Source organism: Wasmannia auropunctata, unplaced genomic scaffold (genome assembly GCF_000956235.1).
Source record: "Wasmannia auropunctata unplaced genomic scaffold, wasmannia.A_1.0 LD336088.1, whole genome shotgun sequence".
NCBI classification, from domain to species: domain Eukaryota; kingdom Metazoa; phylum Arthropoda; class Insecta; order Hymenoptera; family Formicidae; genus Wasmannia; species Wasmannia auropunctata.
Window position 1 is genome coordinate 1,995,749 of NW_012026802.1, and position 21,245 is coordinate 2,016,993.

The 21,245-nt window shown below is 41.2% G+C and overlaps 2 protein-coding genes across 2 annotated transcripts; both read left to right on the forward strand.

Moving 5' to 3' along the window:
- Positions 1–2,629: 2,629 nt before the first annotated feature.
- On the forward strand, positions 2,630–9,111 carry LOC105448256 (ankyrin-3-like). The gene is made up of 6 exons (XM_011686746.1): positions 2,630–2,679; positions 5,460–5,803; positions 6,194–6,434; positions 6,747–6,990; positions 7,373–8,000; positions 8,388–9,111. The coding sequence occupies exons 1-5, from the start codon at positions 2,653–2,655 to the stop codon at positions 7,924–7,926; spliced, it is 1,410 nt and encodes a 469-aa protein (XP_011685048.1). The 5' UTR covers positions 2,630–2,652; the 3' UTR covers positions 7,927–8,000; positions 8,388–9,111.
- Positions 9,112–11,555: 2,444 nt separating this feature from the next.
- On the forward strand, positions 11,556–13,796 carry LOC105448258 (NADH-ubiquinone oxidoreductase 49 kDa subunit). The gene is made up of 4 exons (XM_011686747.1): positions 11,556–11,701; positions 11,828–12,261; positions 12,409–12,880; positions 13,321–13,796. The coding sequence occupies exons 1-4, from the start codon at positions 11,601–11,603 to the stop codon at positions 13,724–13,726; spliced, it is 1,413 nt and encodes a 470-aa protein (XP_011685049.1). The 5' UTR covers positions 11,556–11,600; the 3' UTR covers positions 13,727–13,796.
- Positions 13,797–21,245: the final 7,449 nt, after the last annotated feature.

Here is a 21,245-nt window from a genome sequence, read left to right on the forward strand (position 1 = left end):
ATATATTGTGTATACACATAGGGTACATATTTATGATATATTTGTATATACGATATATATGTATATATATATTTATATATATATATATATATGTACGTGTATACGTATATATTCGATGAATTGTTCAATATTCTTATAACGGAAAACCTTGTCCAGTAATTATTCTTGCGGAGGTGCCTCGCTTCTCCCTCATTCTTTTCTTCCTCGTAACAGTCATTTGATTTTTGCAATATAATGAAAGTTTGAACGATTTTTATTCCAACCAAAAAATCTGACCGAATCGTCACTTTAAACGCAGCGCATATTTCGACATACAAATTCTACTGTATTTACATTTATTTACAATTGTAAGTAAGCTTAAGGGTTGTAAGTAAAAGTAAAGTTGGCGAGAGAGAGAGAGAAAGAGAGAAGAGAGAATTCAACAAACTTGGATTATAATTTTAAGATCGTGTAACATGTGTTAGTGAAAAAGCATGCTTCTTAGTAGGGAGTTAGGATGCTATAACAATAATTATTATAATTAAAATTAATTATGTATAAGGTATTTAATATAAGTGCAAAGTATTTCCTAATAAAAATACTGCTGAAAAAAATATAACGTGCCTGGTTGTGACTGCGCTCTCTCGTCGATCTCGGAGCGTTTCAGGTATACCGTTCGGCAACGACCTTTGTTCGCTCCGGGGAGTCGAAGGAGCGATGACACCACGGTTTTTCTTATTATGCGAAGAGATGTATGTATACAAGAGTCTTTCTTGGCCGATTTTCTCCTCATTTATTACGCATGTTGGTCCGGTCGCCGACCTCGTTTTTTTACACCTCCCAAGGTCCACGAGAACGAAAACTCTTAGCTTGTATCAATCGGCGAGAGAAAGAAAGGAGAAACAAAAATTACTCGAATTATAATTTTAAGATCGTGGCGCAGCGACCTACGTACCAGTTCACCTCGCGTAATCGATAAGATAATCACCCTTCGCGTTGCTTTTGCGCCAAAATTCTCGAGATGCGTCGTTAAACGTAATTTATCTTCTGTAACGCGATTTGAAAATTAAATATATATATTTTTTAAGTCTTGATGATTTAATCAATATATTTGTATCATGTAATTTTTTTTATAAGCAAGAAAAAGATCTAAAAAAAATTCGAGAAGGCTATATTTCAAAATTGCGTAGTACAAGTTGACTTTTTTTTTCTTTATTTGCGTGCAGAGACGAGCGCCGTCTTCGCGTTTTTCGAAGTAAGGTTGAAGCGAGATCTTTACCGAGATGATATTTTTTTTCTTGGAAAACCGCGCTTTTTCATCGCCAAGAGGAAAACAGGAAAACAATTGTCCTTCTCTTCCTTCTCCCCGTGCCCCTCGTTTCGCTCCGCGGTGTCACCGTCCCGCGAAATGTTCTCGGCCGCGCACGGCCGGGAAATTCGCGAGAAATCGCGGGGTTCGGTTTAATTTCGGATCGGAGGATCAGTGAACTTTCCGAAAGACGTACTTGTAGACAACGGGACAGTCACAGCGCGGAGTTGTTGCTCCTCTATTACATACATATCCGGCGGGGCGGGAAAAGGGCGAAGGGGTGGAAGAGGAATCTCTTTGTGCGTGCCGCCACGTGTGCGTCGCCACGTGTCCGCGGATATTTACAGGACAGTGCGCATTGTAAATGATTATTGTTGCGTCGACGCAATATAACGTCGATTATAGATGATACTGATAACCTTTCTCTGAACGATCTCGAAAATGCGTCATTTATAGGATTATCGAATGGTCATCCGAGTGTGACTCGGGATATTTTCAGATATTCAAAGAAAAATGAAGTATTCGTTATCTGCACCTCGGAAATTATTAAAATCAAAATTTAATTATTATAATTATTCATGATCTGATTTTAATATAAGTATAATCATATTATGACGTTGCTATTGTTGCTGCGCGTTTCCGCAAATATTTCAGCCATTTATAACGCATTTAATGTTGCAGTGCCACTGGCCATTGTTTCTGTAAACAGATTCCTCGGATGGCGCCAACCATACGCGGTGTTACCGAAACACCGATTTCGATTTCATTGATGGGCACAGTTCGCTCAATGGAATACAATGCCTCCTTTTTTTTTATCAAAGGTAAACTGGTAATTTTTTAAAATTATAAATCGTCTGACGTGCTTCTTTTTGTACCCATGATTCTAAGATTTTTGCAACCGGTATTGTCGCGCGTTACAATTACTTGCAGCTTCAGCAAATGCGCGTTTTCACCGCGATCACGCGCAGATCTGTCAAGAGAGAGAGAGAGAGAGAGAGAGAGCGCGGAATAATGTCAAAACAAACGCACGTGAGCGGGGCTTTTCTGACTGCTCACCCTTTTGCCGCCACGCGCGAAGGGCCCGTGCAGGCGCGACGGATATGCGCGGTTCGGGAGACGAGAAAAAAGCGCGCGCGAAGACAAAAGTGTGGGCTCACCTTCGTAACCGCGCTATCGAGATGGTCTACGCGCTAAAAGACAAAAATTGCGTAGCAGCCAAAAGACACATGCGCGAAGACTCCTGTGAGTGCGTACCCCTTTGTGTTATTTTCGGGCGGCGAGTCGTGGCCGCGCTTCGTCGCGGAGGCTTTAAATAGGACCGGGTCGTCCGACGAAGAAGGCAGTTCTCGCGACACCGTTCCTACATGCTGGAGCATCGCACCGTTTTTGACGTGAGTAAACAATAAACGTCAAATTTACGAATGGTGGGATCAGGAGGGGAGGGCGGACGAGAGATCGTCATTGTTTGATCCGGTCGCCGATATCGGATGTCGCAATCAGTACCGGCCGAGCGTTAAGACGTTAGAGCACGTATTAGAGTGACAAGTAATCAGATGTTCTCTTGGAATAGGATTTTCGGCATGGTGAAACTTTCGATTGATGCAAGATCGAAAGGTAAACTACTGAAAAATTCTTCGATACACTGATATTACTCGATGATCATTGATTTCTGCCCGGAACAGATCAGTCATCTCTTCCTCGGAAGCTATATCTACTCTGAAAAATTTAAAGTAAGATGGATAATTACTCCTTCCTCTTTCCCTACCATTTAAATTTATTTTCCCTGAAAGTCAATCTATATAGATCGGAATTTGTGGTATCTTTCCTAAATTAAGAAGATCAAATGAAATATATCTTGAAATGACGCCTACGATCTTTTAACTAACAGCTTTATTAATAGCTTATTTGCCAACAAATTTCTTACATATAATATATAATATTTTCACATTTTGCATAAAGAGATACGTTATAGAATTATTAAATTAAAATGAATATTGTGCTACTAATCTAATAAAATCACACGAAATAACTGAATCGAGCGAATAATTTAATGCTATCGGGAATCAGTAGATTTAGTACCTACTTTCCTTTTTTTTTGCTCAGCGGTTTGCGGTTTTACGACGGAAGTCTTAATAGCGTCGTGCGACAGGTGTCAAATCGTAATATATATATATATACAGAGCACATTACTTCCGCTTCCGATACTTATTAAAGTATAACACCAAATTGCGCGATATTATCTTAAGATCTTGCATCAAGACTGAATGTTTACGGTAGTCGGATGTACGCGGCGAAAATTGGCAGTGAATATCGACTCTTTTGCGTCGTTACCGTGCTGGTCGAATCGATCCTGATCTTACGAGAAAACTAAGAATACGACCTGCGATGTATGATTATTTACTTTTGCCACTAACGATCCAAGAGCCGCAATGAAGAGCCCAACCTATCATACCTTGTATTTAATTTTTACAGGAATTTCGTTATCACAGTAATCTTCGGTTCGCGCGAGGTTTTTCGAGAATTTATTCGAAATTAATAATTATTATTAATAATTAGAATTGTAATTTTAAATGAAATTTCAATGATATGTAACCAAAGTTCAATTTAACGTCCAGACATTTAAGCGATCGATAAATAAGATTGCAAGTTTAGTGTATATAATAATATATGATTTAAAGCTCGGTTACGCTGACAATCTTAATTAAGATCTAGCCTGACGACATCCTTCTTGATGTTATAATCTAATTAAAATATAGATAGAAAGAGAGAGAGAGAGAGAGAATTTCCGTAACTAAATTTAACTGTAAGCGATTTCATTGAGAGGAATCGAGAAAATCAGCTTTAAAGTTGTGGAAAGTGAATTTGCGCTTTTCTGAAAACTCAGGCAGGATGAGTTCTGAAATTTACATTGCTCTTCTCGAGTTGGAAAAAATCGCTCGGATCATCATTACACCGAATTCCGCGATTGTCGCGTAACAAAGGGAGTGGATCCGCGGAGAGCAGCGCGTTGCGCGCCAGATCTTTGCGGAGGCGCAGACTGCGTGATTTCTCGATCGACGACGCCGCGGGACTTCCGGCATCATCGCCAAAATTGCGCCGTCCTCTTGGCAGAGTTTCTGGTGCTCGTGACGCGCGTCAGCGAAGTTCCCCCGCCGAGGGGGGACGGCGATTGCATTACTCACCTATCGTCAGCCAAATCGTGTCTCGCGGGGTGAGATCGTTGCGGGGGATCACCGGACTCGGAGGAAAAATCTTCGCGCGGCTGCGTCCGTTTCACGATCGGCGAACGCGTTGATCAGCGATGTCCGGAATCTGGAATCGAGGTCTTTTCTTACTGTGTCCCCTCGCGGACTTACTTTTCTATCGCAATACAAAATTTGTATATTTTATAGCATGATTCCCTGTATTTTATAAAATTTACATTCACCAACACTTTTACATTTTTTTTTTCAATTTACACACTTGCGTTTTTATGTCTTTGTTATATAAGTTTTATGACTTGCGATAGAAAAGATTGTAAATCAGGGATACGGTGGAAAAACCTGAGAAATATATATATTTTTTTATATCCGGAATATATCGTTGAAAAAATTAATTCCGTTCGTTTTTTTTTAAATTAATAATTGACACGATTCGTTATGTCCCTCTTGTTAATTAATATGAGAACACAGATGCAGAATTTTACAACGTTCACTTATCTTTTTCATTGTAAGTTACAATGAGTATCGGCTCTTATTAATCTCCCTATCTTCTTGTATTGCAGATTTGTCGGATTTCCGTGCTCGTCGTATAAGGCAAATCAGACTCAATATTAAAGTGCGTATAATTAAAATGCATCAGACACATCTTAATAATGCATGTCATGCACGTGTATCGTTCTGTCTTCGCGAGAGATTTTTCAGTCTTTCTTTCCGTGGGGAAGGGGGGGGGGGAGGACTCTTAGTTTCCGCTGTTAGAAATAAATTCGACGATCAATTTCTCCAACGTTGACGGTGCTACTTATCGACGAACCGTCTCGATAAATCCGCTCTCCGCTATAAATCCTCGGCGATTTCTGCCAATGTGCGCGAGATGATGCACGCGTTATGCAATCCACCTTGTTATCCTTCTTCTTTCTTTCTCTCATCTCGCTTCTCTATCTCTGTGTCTCTCTTCGTATTGCGCCACGTAGATGCCGACCGAGTGCATCGCCAACCCGTTGCAGCGGGAGCTGGCCGACTCGATAATACGGCTGCAGCCGCTCGACGAGATCCGCATCCTCCTCGCGTGCGGCGCCAAGCCGAACGAGCCGGTGACCCAGGGCCTCAGGCCCCTGCACTACGCCGTCTGGCAGCGGTACACCGAGGCCGCCCAGCTGCTGCTGGTGCGCGGCGCCGACATCGATGCCACCGACGAGTGCGGCTACTCGGCCCTGCACCTCGCCGCCGAGCACGGCTACCTGGACCTGGTGAAACTGCTGCTCAAGTATGGCGCCAAGGTGGATCATCGGCAGGATACGGGGGAACTTTTCCCCAGGTGCGTCGTGTGTGACTTTTGCTCGTCACGGTGATATCGGTGATCGCTGACTATCGAAATTTTTTAAAACGTTTGTAAAAGATAAAATATCATCTAATCTATAAAATTTCAATTTTGCTTAAATGTTACGTATAAATTTTGTATGATTTTATATAAGATTTTGAATAAAATCAATACACAAATAGTTAGATAACAGTGTAAAGTAAAAAGGTGTGCCATTCAACAATTCATAATTTTTACTTTTAATCATATTGCACTATATTTTACGCAAACGCTTACGAAAATTTTCTGTGGCGCGAGATAAAACTCGCCACGAACGGCACGTAATTTTGATTTAGCATGTGTCGTCGCCTTATCGGTGTTCTGTATTCTCGCGATCCTCCGATTCAGGACCATGTTGTGCGACGAGCCGCTGCGTCTGGCTCTGCGGAACCGCCACGTCGAGGTCGCGAGGATCCTACTCGAGGCCGGCGCTAATCCGAACAAGAGATACTTCTTCGGCTCCGAGATCAATCTGGTGTCGCCCTTGGATATGGAGTGCATGGAGCTGCTGTTAGCCTTCGGCGCACATCCGAACACGCGGGATCGCGCCGGGCTGACGCCCCTCATGAAGGCCGCCAGACTGCCGCAGGTAAACAGCGTCAGCGAGTTGGGCGACTTGCCTGAACAATGTGGGATCTCTTTTTCTTGCAAAGTCAAGTTTAAAATGACTTAAAAAGTCATTTTAAGGAAAAAAAAGGAGAGGTTTCTATTCAATGATTTTCCTTTTTTTTTTTTCAAATCGTCTTCAGGGTCCCTTTTTTCATATTTTGAATTAAATACGGTTTGAATTTCTACTCTCTCGAATTTTATAAAATTCTACGCAGCACGTGGTTACGTATTACGTTTGCGCTTCTGGAAAATCACAAAAAAAAAAGCTAACGCTCTGCCGCGACTGTCGCAGGGCATCGCCTCGGTGCTCCTGCTGCTGAGCTTCGGCGCGGACGTGAACGCGACGGCGGACGCCAGGCACGATTATCGGACGGTGCTGCATTACGCGATCCTCGGCGGCGATCCGGCGGTGATCAATCTGCTGCTGAAGCAGGGCGCCCGGCTGGACCTCGGGCCGGACTATCAGAAACCGACGGCCCTGGATCTGTCCATACTCAAGGGCGACCCGTCGATCGTCGAGATGCTGCTCGAGGCGGGTGAGTGTCGCGACGTATCTCGCAGGCCGATAACGCCTGGCATACGGCCGAAATCGCGCGGCATCCGAAGGCCGAATACGCGCGTCCGGTATTAAATCTATCCGCGTCGCGCGCGACCCTTTTTTTTCCTCGCGATCGTAGATAGACCTCGCGACCGCGCCGGCCAAGAGTCGTTCTCGACGATGATTAACGACTGTCCACAGACTGTCGCTTTTAATCCGACAAATTTGACCTAACATCACTAACTCTAAATTACATCTAAAAATATACAGCTCTAAGTTATATCTAAATATTTCAATAGCGATAATTTCATCGAATTAAAAGATTTTAAGATCATTTAGGTGAAAAGAATTGCATAATTCTTTCGATCGCGGTTCTCCAGGTGCGGACGTGAACGCCTCGTCGCCGATCATCGGCTCGGCGCTGCACGTGGCGTGCGCGGACAACATCCCCAATCGGCTGGAGATCCTGTGCATGCTGCTGGAGCGCGGCGCCGATCCCAACCTGGTGATACGCAGCGACGACGGGCCGGCGCTGCGGCCGGTGCTCGCCGAGTACGTCGCCTCGAACGAGAACCCGTCGGTGGAGGTGGTGGCGTTGCTGCTCAAGTACGGCGCCCGGGTGGTGATCAAGACGCAGTTCCGCGACCCGCACGGCATCCTCAACTCCCTGCAGAACACGGCCGACAAGCCGCGGCTGCTGCGCGCGCTGCTGGAGGCTGCGGAGAGCTTCGATCCCTGCATGATACGACGGTCCAGCAGTCTGACGGACGCGCAGAAGGCCCTGGTGATGGAGGCGGCCCGGACCCCGCTGCCGTTGACCCATCAGGCGAGGCTGATAGTCCGCAAGCTCTGCGGCACCAGGCTACCGAAGATCGTCAGGAAGCTGCAGCTGCCGCAGTCGTTGCACCGTTACCTCCTCTACGACTACTACTAGCCCAGGAGATCGCTGGGAATCGAGACGTTTGTCGGAAGGGATGACGTTTGTCGGAGTACTTCCTTGGATTTCCGGTAAATTGCGGGGATCTCGGTACATATTCGGGCTTTTGGTACTTGAGAATAATTGAAGCCTCGAAACGCGAAACAGCACCGAGTCCATAGATTTTTAATTATTAATCACAGGCAAAAAGAAATTATTGATCTGACAAAATTTATTAACATATTATATAGTGCGATATCTACTTATTATTGTTAAAATTTATTAACATATTAATGCTCGTGATTCTAGCCATCTATGCATTATTAATACGTAAAAAAATCGCCTGAGACATTTAAAGCTATCTAAAAATTTTAAAATAATTAAAGCGATAAATTAAAGCGAAATTTTAAATTTTAAAGCTATATAAAAAATTGTGTTAAAATTTTATTTTCGTTCTGACGTGCTGTTTTCTTTTTCAGAGCTTCAATTGCGTCAAAATCACAGACTTGAGATTAAAAAAAAGGCGAGTATACCTTATTATTTCGCTAGAATCGATCTGTATACTGGAGATCGATAGCATCATCGAGGTCTGTTTTTTGAAGATCGCTGGAAAGACACGGAAGATAAAGTATTTGCGCGCTACTGTCAATTCGATGAGTACAATAACGAGGCTGTCGAGGCACCGACCTCTCGTTTCTACATTACAATTAGTATTCTTCTTTTACACGATGCGTATAAAGTGTGATATAACGTTTAGATAACGGCAATACGTATATATATATTATACCTGTACTCGTTACAATTCTAGTCGCCGAATGTAAGTACGTTTTATATGTATATGTACTTTCTCTCTACTTCCTACTATGTCGAGAAAATCGTATCGCGACGGAGGCGATACAAGATACGGCGCTCCCCGTTGCTCGAACGCGCGAACGATCGGGACACTCGCGAACTCCCGAGAATTCTCTCGCGTCGTCAATATCTATCGGAAATAATTAATAAATTGCGTACGGAGAATTACCTCTCGGAGTTACACGGCGAAATTAAATAATGATCGTCGCCCAGCGTTTGTCACACCGGTGACGAACAGCCGGAGAGGATCTCTTCCAACGATCGGGGAATCACCGCGCGAAGTGATCGACGTACTTTTTTGTACCTTTGTATATACGACGATATATACGCTCAATGTACAATAAAGAGAAATAAAGGGGAATTAAATTATGGAGATACGCTAATCCACTCCTGTGCCTGGGATCAGGGGGGCTAACTCCCGTACATGCTCGACCGCGTGCGATTACGACGTGCAGAATGTTGGGCACGTCACGTTCGGCGGGAGCAACAATGATCCATACACCATCGCCATCCTCGAAATAGCAGCCTCAATACCGTGACTTACGTCAAACTCTTGGCAGTCGCTTTGCCCGTGAGGAAATTCGAGGTTCCTGCACACCTGCGCGCGGGTGCCGAGCTTAATGAGCGCGAACGATTCGCGTAAGCGAAGGAGAAGTGACGTTTCTTCATTTTTTTTAAAATAATATTAATACTGATATAAGAAAAATATTTATGAGATTAATATTAATTTTATCCGCGCGATAAAATTACTTTAATAAAAGAATAAAATCAAGTAAAAATGATTTAATAAAAAGGGAAGAGACCGCGAACAGAAACGTTGAACTAAAGAGGTAAAATTACGATTGAATATAAATGCTAATATAATGCTTTGTTTGCGAATTAGCGTGCTGATCGCCTCGAAGAAGGCCAGAGCAATTTTCTCGATTTGCTTACTCACTTTGTGGTTTTTGCCTGCTTAGCGATTCCTGACGCAAAGACATTTTTGTCTCGATTAGTCGCACCTCAACATCGTTTATGTAGATTTCTTGCGATTAGCAATTATTATACTGTGATAAAATTAAGATAAATCAATTTAACTGCGATAGCGTCATATTAATAAAAAAAGTTTCGATAAATAGCGCTGAGAAAATGAGATCATACTACAAATTAGAATTGATAATTAGTAGAACATTGCAGCAGGTCACGATGACATTAAATCGTCAAAGTGACATTAAAATGAATTATATAAAAAAATGACTTTTAATAATCATTTTGACGTCATTTTGATGTCAAGACGACTTGTTGTTCTGCTTGGGTATCATTGTGTATGGATATATTTTGCATTAACAAGAGAATTATTAAAGATTATTATCTCTTATTAGTCGTGATAATAAATATAGGAGAATAAATATAGGCGTGTTTAAAATTGTATCCTATAGATAATTCGAAAGCAGCCGTAGTGCGTTAACTGTGTAATATACACCATTGGATCCTCGCAAAGTGTACGGGAAATTCCATGGCGCTTCTCCAAGCTCGGTTCGAAATATCCACGAGAAACGACTGTCTCCGCGATTTCTCGTTTTTGCGAACCTATTCGCGACGGGATTTCAAGTTTAGGCGCAAATAGAAGCAAAGTAGTCAAAGGTCAAGATCCGCGCGCGATCGCGACATACGATTCGAATTCGGGGAATTAAGTAAAATATAGATCTCGCTTAAAACGAGATGCGGGAATAGAGAAAGACCATCGCTCTTCCACACATTTATAGCAAATAAATTATACGAATGATAATTATAAGTATATACGAACGCAAATATATAAATTTATGTAATTACAAATACATAAATATTATACGTTTAAATTATCATTTGTTTATATAAATTTTCCGTACCGTCGTTGTATGATATAGTATATATAATATTGCTTTTGAAGAATCGTGTATCGTGACGCGAAATATTTATTTTTAGGATACCAAAGTTCAGTTATACATTTAAAAATTCCCAGAGTTAATTAATTCTTATTTCATCATAGCCCAATTTTATATACGAAATAAAAAGAATAACGTAATTATTGTTTCGTTTCGTTAGAACGCCCTCGGGAAAAAAGTTCGACATATATAATTTATATTAATATATAATTATATGCAAAATATGTCCATATATGTTTCTTTCCTTTGTAAAATTATTCTTTAATACAAAATTGGTAATAATAAGAAGGAAACAAAAAATAATGAAAAGAATAATTTTTACATTATTTTTTTTTACAAAAAATCAAGTTTGAAGAAATGAGAAAAATTGCTCATATATAATCAATCACATATAAGTGATTTAAAATGTACATATATAATTATATATGAGCAATTTTTCTCATTTCTTCAAACTTCATTTTTTGTAAAAAAAAAAACAATGTAAAAATTATTCTTTTCATTATTTTTTGTTTCCTTCTTATTATTATCAATTTTGTATTAAAGAATAATTTACAAAGAAAAGAAACATATATGGACATATTTTGCACATAATTATATATATAATTATATGTGACACTTTTTTTCCCGGCTTGAGTGGATTTGTAGTTCGATCTAACAATAAGATCATCTGATCTTAATCTTAAGATTTCATTCAACCAAGCGATCATACATGACATTTCGAAATTATATGCTTACAAAGGATTTTAATAAAATCGGAGTATACATACATAATACACACACACACACACATATATATATATATATATATATATATATATATACATATACATATATATATTCAAGAGGAGCTCATCGAGGACGGACGTCAAACTTTACCGACCGAGCGACGAGGCGCATCGACATTGCTCGACTCGACATCGACGTGATGTGAGCATCATGGCGGCTAGAGTGTTTGGCTCGATCCTGCGTAAAAACGCAGGATTTTTCGGCGCCGGCAGATTACTGGCGCAGAATAATGCCCCGGCGATCATCGACGTGTGAGTCCAATTAATTGCGCTTGAACGTGGCTCTGTCATTAAGCCGCGTGTGCGCGTTATGTAACGACATAACCTATCCGTCCGCCGTACGCCGTACGTATGTTGACGGTACGTTGTGTTTTGCAGCCAGCATCGTAAGGCCCACCAATGGAACCCGGACAAGGAGTTCCTCGAGCAGTACAACAAGCCGGTGATGTACGCCACGGAGACGCTCGACTGGACGCCGCCGGAGAAGGAGTCCATGCTGGCGCCTCCCCCCATGGCGGAGCAAGTCATACAGAATGTGAAGCTTAACTTCGGGCCGCAGCACCCGGCCGCCCACGGCGTGCTCCGGCTGATCCTGGAGCTCGACGGCGAGATCGTGATCAACGCCGATCCGCATATCGGCCTCCTGCACCGCGGCACGGAGAAACTGATCGAATACAAGACCTACATGCAGGCGCTACCCTACTTCGACCGCTTGGACTACGTGTCCATGATGTGCAACGAGCAGTGCTTTTCGCTGGCGATCGAGAAGCTGCTGAACATAGACGTGCCTCTGCGCGCAAAGTACATTCGAGGTAAAAAAAAAAACGCGATCTCTTGCAGTTAGAGTATGTTGACATAAATACGCTTTTTTGTTTTTTATAATACATGTGATCAAAGTTTTATAATACGTGTAGTCAAAGGGTTCTGCGAGTCTGATAGAATTTTCTCTTTGCTTGCAGTTCTCTTCGGGGAGATCACGAGGATTCTGAACCATATTATGGGCGTTGGAACGCACGCGCTGGATATCGGCGCCCTCACGCCCTTTTTCTGGCTGTTCGAGGAGCGCGAGAAAATGATGGAGTTCTACGAGCGCGTGAGCGGCGCCCGCATGCACGCAGCCTACGTACGGCCCGGCGGTGTCGCTCTCGATCTACCGTTGGGTCTGATGGACGACATATACGACTGGGCGTCCAAGTACGCCGAACGATTGGACGAGGTGGAGGACCTGTTGACGGCCAACAGAATCTGGCGGCAGCGCACGATCAATATCGGTGTCGTGTCCGCGGAGGACGCGCTCAATATGGGCTTCAGCGGCGTGATGTTACGTGGCTCTGGAATTAAATGGGATCTGAGGAAAGTTGCGCCCTACGACGCCTATCATCTGGTCGATTTCGACATTCCGGTCGGCACGAACGGCGACTGTTACGACAGGTAAGTTCCGAGAGTCCACGGGAATCGAGTTATTTAAAAAAGAAAGTTGAAACATAGAAAAAGAATAGATTACTAAGAAATTAAGAGAAAGGATAATTGGATGGATCTGAACCGAGCAATGCGATGAAAAATCTTTCGATTTGAAGAGAATTTTTATGTCTTTTATATCTGAATTTTTTTAATTGGACTGTTACTTATATTCGATTCTGTATTAGCCTTAAAAAAAAGGCATTTATTATCTTAAATTATTTATTCTCTGCAAAAAATAGTATTTAATTACTCTTATCCTTATGAACGAGTATTTAATTTAATTTATCGTTCTAGTCAGAATTAATACTCGATAGAGCTATGTAAATGAATAAAAAATGTCATCACATGTATATATAACTTCTGGATATTATTTATAACATATTTGGCCTCTCTCTCTCTCTCGCCTTCAGATATCTGTGCCGCCTCGAGGAGATGCGACAGTCGCTGCGCATCATCCACCAGTGCTTGAATCAGATGCCGCCGGGAGAGGTGCGATGCGACGACGCCAAGATCGTGCCGCCGCGGCGGGAGGAGATGAAGAGCAGCATGGAGGCGCTTATCCATCACTTCAAGCTGTACACCCAGGGTTTCCAAGTGCCGCCGGGTGCGACGTACACCGCGATCGAGGCGCCGAAGGGCGAGTTCGGCGTTTACCTCGTCAGCGACGGCAGCAGCAAGCCGTATCGGTGCAAGATCAAAGCGCCGGGCTTCGCTCATCTGGCGAGTCTGCAGCACATCGGACCCAAGCACTTCCTCGCCGACATAGTCGCCATCATTGGCACGCTGGACGTCGTGTTCGGCGAGATCGATAGATAATTTCCTGAAATTTGCTCGACAATTTGTATAGCGTAGAAATATAAATTAAAAAAAAAACAAGATAACAAAATATAAATAGAAAAAAATAGAAAAAAAGAAAAAAAAAGCGTAGAAATATAAATTAAAAAAAAAACAAGATAACAAAATATAAATAGAAAAAAAGAAAAAAAAGCGTAGAAATATAAATTAAAAAAAAAACAAGATAACAAGGATGTAAAAAACGTTTGTATATGTTACACATAGAGGAATTTAAGCTGATATGTTTGCACGTTACGCATCCACGTGATATCGTGCGCGTGATGTGACCACGCGATGAGCGTAATAAATATTGTATATATCTCGTCGCGCGCAATAAAAGGAAATGTGCCGAATATAATTGTTTGTGTTGAATGACGCGCTCTCGAATGCGCGTCCGTTTATACGAAACCACGATGTTGCAGCTAGAAACACGTCCGCTACCCAATCCACCCGAAGATCGCGTCAATTTGCGCGCGGTTTTGTGTCAATGCAAAAACCGCGTTTCCTCTATTCCGAGTTCTTTTAATTGAAATGCTGGTAACAACAACAACTTGCGGTGCGGCGCTGTGTCGCAGTACGCGATGCGCTCTTTGAGTCTCAAATGTGAGATGCGCAATTCTTCCGCACGCAAACCATAATGTAAAATGCAATTGACAAACGACGGGAGAGAATTACAAGACACCTTCGCGTTGCGCACAAGAATAGAAGAGAACGGAGACGCCGTTTCGCAAATCTCTCTTCTTTCAATACAAATATGAAACGGCATTAATTATCTCTGAACATGGTTACATCTGGATACCGTAACTATTACGGCGGAGCCGATCGAATGGCAATAAAGAAATGAGTGGCCGACGACCTAAATTCCAAATCGCGTTGACTCCGAAACAAGAGACTGGTAACAAGCAGAAATATTTCCATTATTAATTAAATATACTTTTAATTTTTCTCTTTGATAAATAATTATTAATTTTTTTTAATTACTTTTCGACAAAGATTATTTATATCGGAAAAGAAATAATTTAAAAAAAGTAAATTTTTCGAAATGATATTTTCTTAAATAATATTATTTATGATATTTTCGTGTAACATTCGAAAGAATAATATTTAAATCTATTTCAATATTCTAATTTAAATATTTTTTTCACAAGTCTATTTTATACGTCATCCACAGCAAAAAGATGTATATTTCACGAATCCTTCGAATTTATGACCTGAGGATAGATTTAATGCCTTGTTCTTGCGAAATTGGCGTGATATTACATTTCGGAGACATTTACATTGATGAATTCGATAGAATGTCAAGTTCATTTTTATTGCTTTCAAAACTGATCGTGGGATAAACTTATTAATGATTTCTTCTTTATTTTTAGTCGTAGGACTAGCAGCGCGAGAAACAATGTCGTAGAAACAACAATTACATCGATTCGCACTCGCGGATCGGTTCGTCTTGCATGGAAGGGAACCGGCAGCGCCTGCAAGATACCGGTCGACCTCCACCAAGCCGTTCCATTTCATTAATTCACATCGCGCTTACGCGCGGAATGAGCTTCCGTCGCCCAGGGAACCGAAAGGAGAGATCTGCCGTAATGCTAGGAGCTGGGATTTGCACTCCGGACGGCCGCGTAAGAAATGAAAATTGTTTCGTAGAAATGTAGATGAAGAAATATTTGCGACAACAGCTTCTTTTCTTTTTTTTTCTTTTTGCTCTTTCTTTTTTCGTCGCACGGTCCGACCGATCGTCTCGCGGACGACGGAGACGACACTTGTGATAGATGCCCGTCGGAGGAAATCGTAGTTCATCTAATTACCGTGTCCTCCTGTCAAGCACGACGAGAAGTCAAAGCGTCGGCTTTCTCTATTCCTTTCGCCGGTGAAAACCGAAGTTCGCGTTTACATGCCAGCAAGACGATAATGTGATTACTGATTTTCGAATGGGCCTTCGACGCCCAAGAGGCTCCCTTTACGAAAACACGATGAATTATTACAGATTTTATGAAAAATCAGTCCACAAATGGCACAAATTACCAAGCTGATTTCCAGCTGGTGTATACGAGTATTTGCTTTATCTAAAAAATTGAGACGAGAAACAATTTTATTTGTTACGACATCTCGTTTTGTTTATCTGTTCTCGATATTCAGCGGCAATTAAGTAAAGTAAATATTCAAGGTTATTTTATTTTAAGGAATATTAAAATTTAATTATCTGGTATATAATTTTAGAGATATTTCACTTGAAGCAATTACTAGAGTAATTATTTTATATAGGTTTCACTTGAGTATCGTATGAAACAAAGTTGTTTCTTCTTACGGAATCAAATAATTTCTTGATTGAAGCGCATCGTTTGCAGATGAATGTGTCCTTGATACACGTTCCGCTGCAAATATATAATTAATATAAATAATAATGTTCCGACGCAGCGGACAAGAAGAAATCTCGGTTTTATTTGCGCGGGTTTATCACGAAGGCAATTAGAGAGAACGAGGCGTAATGATTAATACCAAAATAGTATTTTTGATAATGAGCTTCTGTCTCATCAGGAGTAGCATTATCGAAAATGACATAGTACTTATCAAACGTTGTTATACTTATCGCGTATAATTAACTAAAAAAAAAAAGATAGCGAAGTTCTTCCTTTGCGCACTAATTTACTCGGATAATGAGTGAAACACTTATCGGTTTGTTACGTATTACAATCTCGTTTGAATGTCAGTTTAGCGGCAATTTTTTGCGAAATTACGGTTTTAAAATCGTCGTGTCCACGATTATTAATTTAAAATGTAATAAATTACGACAAACATGAAATATCCTTAAGCATCTGGAGTATTTTAACGATAATGTACGGCTATTATCTTGCTTATCTTGCTATCGAAGGAATAAATTTTACATTTAAATGTTTTCTTCAAACAGCCTCTGATGGCTCGCTCTCGCGAGCTGCCGAGAGGGAGGGGAGTCTTCTTTTTTATCTCCGTCCATCAGCGAATCGATATTTATTTATTTATTTTTTTGCTAATCATGTTTCTTTTAATACGCGACGTGTCGCGGATTTATCATCTCTGGTAACTTAGTATTATCCTAATAAGATGTTGCTCGGTTTTATTATTCTAATAAGATGCTTTTCGTGCGCCGAAGCATCTATCTAACTGACATCAGGTATATACAGATCTGCCGCGACCTAGAATTGTATTTTCATAAGTTTACGCTCGTGTTGCGGGGAACATTGTTACTTTTACCGCGCGGCGTAGCGCGCCCCGGCAGTTTTCTTGAGATCTTTTCTCTCTTTATACCCACGCATCACTTTCCAGGGATATTACTCTGAGAACTAGGTCCCATCGAGAGGCATTTTATTGCGCTTGTTGCAAAAGCCTCCGTTAATTATCGAGCGTGTTTTTCACTCGCAGCTTCATTTAAACGTCTCTTTTTTTCACTTTCATTAGTTCGAAATGATGGAAATTAATATCATTATTAGCATTTATCATATCGGATTACGCAATAATAAAAGATAGATTTACGAGAAACGATGATGATATAAGCGAAGTGCATACGTTTAAATGATTTACGGAATAAGAAATAAAAGAGCAAGATTAAAATAAACTAAGAAATGGTGTTAGTCTCGTTTTATGAATACTATACTTATTTCAGTTATATCAGTTCTTGAAGAATACGATAGCTTGTAAAGTTCCCAAATCCCAAAATATCCCGCGAATGTTCACTTCGCGATGTTCGTTTAAGTTATTTTGAGGATATTTGCACTTGACGAGTGAGAGTCTTTCTTTCCTCAAAACGAGTTAATGCCGGAACTTACATCACCGATGAAAGCTGGCCGATAGCGACCTGTGTACGTACATACATACGTCGAGTAATGCGAAGACGCGATCGTGCAAACAACAAAAAATGCCATTAGGCCAGCTCTACATCGGCGGGGGGAGAGTGTGTTAGTGTTGTTAGCGTATTAATTCAGAAATATTTTCCCTAGCTCGTAAATCTCTTCAAAAAAGTTACTTATCTAATTATTATATTTAGTCATTTATTATTCTTAAAATTCATGATGGGAGAAAGCGCGTTCTGGGCTGTTAAAAACAGATAAAAATAAAAACGTGCAAATAGGAAATCGCTTTCGCTGATCAGATGCAGTCTAGTTACTCGTAATTCAGAAGCAAGCAATTACATATTGATATCCTTCCCAAGAAATAACAGGTAATAATAATGTTAAAATGACGTTAAAATGAATCGTGACTGATCGAGGAGTGACGTTTAACGATCATTTTGGTGCCATTTTGACGTCATTTTGATGTCACGATGACTTTTTGTTCTGCTTGGGTTACTTCCGCTAGCAAGATGCGCCTCGCGAGTTTTTGCGAACGGTAAACCGTAAACTTCTAATTTAACGTTTTAAAAAGAGATTTGAGATTCGTATGTTGAAGGAAAGTCACACTTGACGTAGCAATACCGGCGTAGTAGATATCTACATTCGATACTGCTACTGCAATACAATCCCAATTGACATTCCCGCGGTGGCCGAGCGAGCTATCTCGGATAAGAATTAGCCTTGTTACTGAAACCTACCGTATACGGGACGCGCGAATTTAGCGTCCTTGCGGGCACGGATATCACGTCGAATTTCAGGCTGGCGTTTTATTTCTTTGCGGCGAGCGTTGCGACAAATCACTGGTGTTGTCGTGAGTTTGTAATTTTTAGCATCAGTTTAATTTTTGTCCTCGCGACTTAAATTAAACTCAAGACGGAGTAGGATAAGTTAAAACTAAGCTGAATTAAAATGAGCTAACAAAACAGATTTTTATACTTAATGTTATACATTAATCTTCGGGAGGGAAGACATTTCTTTCGATATACTTCTGCACTTTATAATATTTTACCGCGACAAAACATCGATTCTACGTGACAAACATCGATGACGTGATTCGCACATTTCTATAATTTCCATATAACAGTGAAGCACGAAAATCGCATTACAATAATCGATCTAATTACTCGTGCTTTCGCGTGTTACGCCATATCGGCGATACGCGCGATGTAAAACATATATGTACTTACAAAAGAAGGCTTTTAAAATGCGTAGCGTCGCAAATAGTCGCGCGATTACAGAGCGCGTTTGTCTATCCTTTAATGCTTATTACACGCGGCACATGGAATTACGTCCCGATCGGGACGTCGCGACGTAATTAGAGGGCAATTAATTATCCCACCTCAGCGTTTGTCCGCGATGCGATCTTTTAAAATAGCGCCGCCGTGACAGAGTAGCGATGTGCCGCGCGGCGACACACGCACGACTCGAAGAACGAGAGCTCGAAGGATGATGCTGGGCGTTGCGAAAGATCCGTCGTTGACTTACTTAGTTGCGTCGTCTCGCCCCGCAAATTACAGCGCGGCCGATTATAACGTTCGTCAACGTTCGCGGCGGGGGGCGGGGAGGCGGGTGGCTTAGTATTAACCTCTTCAGATCTGATGGTATCCTGGACAGACGTATCTTTTTCTCATTTGCCGTGCGAACGTATAGTTTCCGAGATACCTGACACACAGTTCACGGACATGACTGTGTTCTGAGTTATTACCGTGACTATTCGATGCCACGTGCATAGAATCTTTGGATGTAATAAAACCTATTCTTTTTAAAAGACAATACATGAAATTGTGATAATATAACAATAACAAATGTATTACAATACAATGCGCACTTAAAAATGAAACATTGAAAATGGAAAAGACCTTGTTGAAACAGAGCTGCTGATTATGTATAACCTTCTAGTTTTACGCGCATTAAGTATTTTTTTATACGATCGTAAAAATAGTAGCATTTTAAAATTAATATTAGAGCATGGAGTGTACTTAATATGTAATCGTTTCCACAACAATCTTACTATTATTACTTAGTCATTATTATTGGTGGAATTGCGTTAAAAAAAAGCACATTAAAAGTAATATATTCATAAAACCGACCAGTCGTTTTATATGCAAGATTCTTTTAATTTATTCTCCTTTTTTGCACTTTTTTTTTTTTTAATAAGTAGCGATGATTCAAAGTGTTCACGGTGTTACGCAACGCGCGTCAGACAGCACGTAGAAAATGTCAGGTCGAAGGAAAATATGACGATTATGTCGGATTACTCTCGGTTTTTGCACATTACGCGAATAATATCAACCTGTCGTGCGCGAATTTATCAGTGCCGGGAAGCTATTGTTTGCACAATACTAAAATTAACGAATCCCCCGCTATTAAAGGGTCACTCGGCTCGCCCTTGATGCCGAACTTGAAATAAGAGCGTCACACAATTCTGCAATTAGGACTGAAGTGTTTCGAGCGATAAGAGTGCTCTTCATGTGTACTTCAAGCGGCTTGCTTGAAGCGGTTTGGTACTCGAATAAGTGCCATAATAGACCAAAATAGAAATATTGATTTTGCGAGTCAATAGAGTCCATTAATTGGTATATGCTAATTGCGAGGCTTCTTTAAAGCCTCACTTCACATGCAATATATTAGATAATATTGTTAATTTTCGTAAAAAATTAATTGACGGCTCATGTAGAATAATATTTGCTTGTCTTATTATCGAGTAGCTTAGTTCAGTGCCTAACTTATATCTATAATAGATTAATTTATAAACTTAATATCTATAACCGCCAATCGGGCAACTTGACGCTTTCGGCGCGGAACGCTGACGTTCCAGTTCTTTCTTTTCTGACGCTGGGCATCCGGATCATTTGGTACCGAGTGCCATTTCGCGAACTTCCATTCTATTAAATCTTTCCGGACGGTAGTCTTGTAGAACGCGGATTTAATACCTAATCATGCGTACGAGCCGTGCGTAAAATCGGCAAGACAACGGGCGCTCGGAGCGGAGAACCGGTGGAGTGTACTTCTAAGAATTTGCAATGTGGACTTTTCCGCGCGCGAGATCCGCTCGATGACACTCGAGCGACAAGTTTCCGCGGAACAACGTAATCTCCTGTTTATTTTTTGAACGCGCGCGCCTCCTCGAGGATCTGTCCAAGATAAACAGCCCGAAATTTCGTCGGGCGTACAACGGTTTCTTTATGTTTATTTTATTTCCGTTTCTTTTTTTTTTCTTTGCGTCTTCTCCTTGCATCTGAATATCTCATCGCTTCTTCGTTGCGTTTTGAATATCATCCATCGCCGCCAACCAGTTAAATTAAAAAATCTCGAGAGACGCGATAATGTATAACGACCGTCGAAAGGGGGGAAGCCACTTGCAAAAACTCGTAGTTTTCCTAGCGTTAACCTACATTTACGTCCTCGATCGCCTGCCGCTTACGATGTTCTCCGCTGGCGATTGTCGATCATGAACGCGGTAGCGGAAATTGAAACCGGGTTATTTTTGGCGGACCTCTTTCTCGATATCTGCGAGAGATTTGCGAGGTCCAGTTCCAGTTAGAGCCACTCTGCATCGTTCATCGACCGTCGCAGGATTTACCGTGAATGGCGAATTAATGATAAACTTTTCGCGTGTTTCGACGAGAAAAGAG

Bases quoted from the DNA above. Each gene is read 5' to 3' on its own strand.
- LOC105448256 (XM_011686746.1), top strand. From the start codon at position 2,653: ATGCTGGAGCATCGCACCGTTTTTGAC. The intron at 6,435-6,746 runs GTAAACAGCGTC...CGACTGTCGCAG, and splicing joins AGGCCGCCAGACTGCCGCAG to GGCATCGCCTCGGTGCTCCT. The intron at 6,991-7,372 runs GTGAGTGTCGCG...GCGGTTCTCCAG, and splicing joins CGAGATGCTGCTCGAGGCGG to GTGCGGACGTGAACGCCTCG.
- LOC105448258 (XM_011686747.1), top strand. From the start codon at position 11,601: ATGGCGGCTAGAGTGTTTGGCTCGATCCTGCGTAAAAACGCAGGATTT. The intron at 12,262-12,408 runs GTAAAAAAAAAA...CTTTGCTTGCAG, and splicing joins GCGCGCAAAGTACATTCGAG to TTCTCTTCGGGGAGATCACG. The intron at 12,881-13,320 runs GTAAGTTCCGAG...TCTCGCCTTCAG, and splicing joins AACGGCGACTGTTACGACAG to ATATCTGTGCCGCCTCGAGG.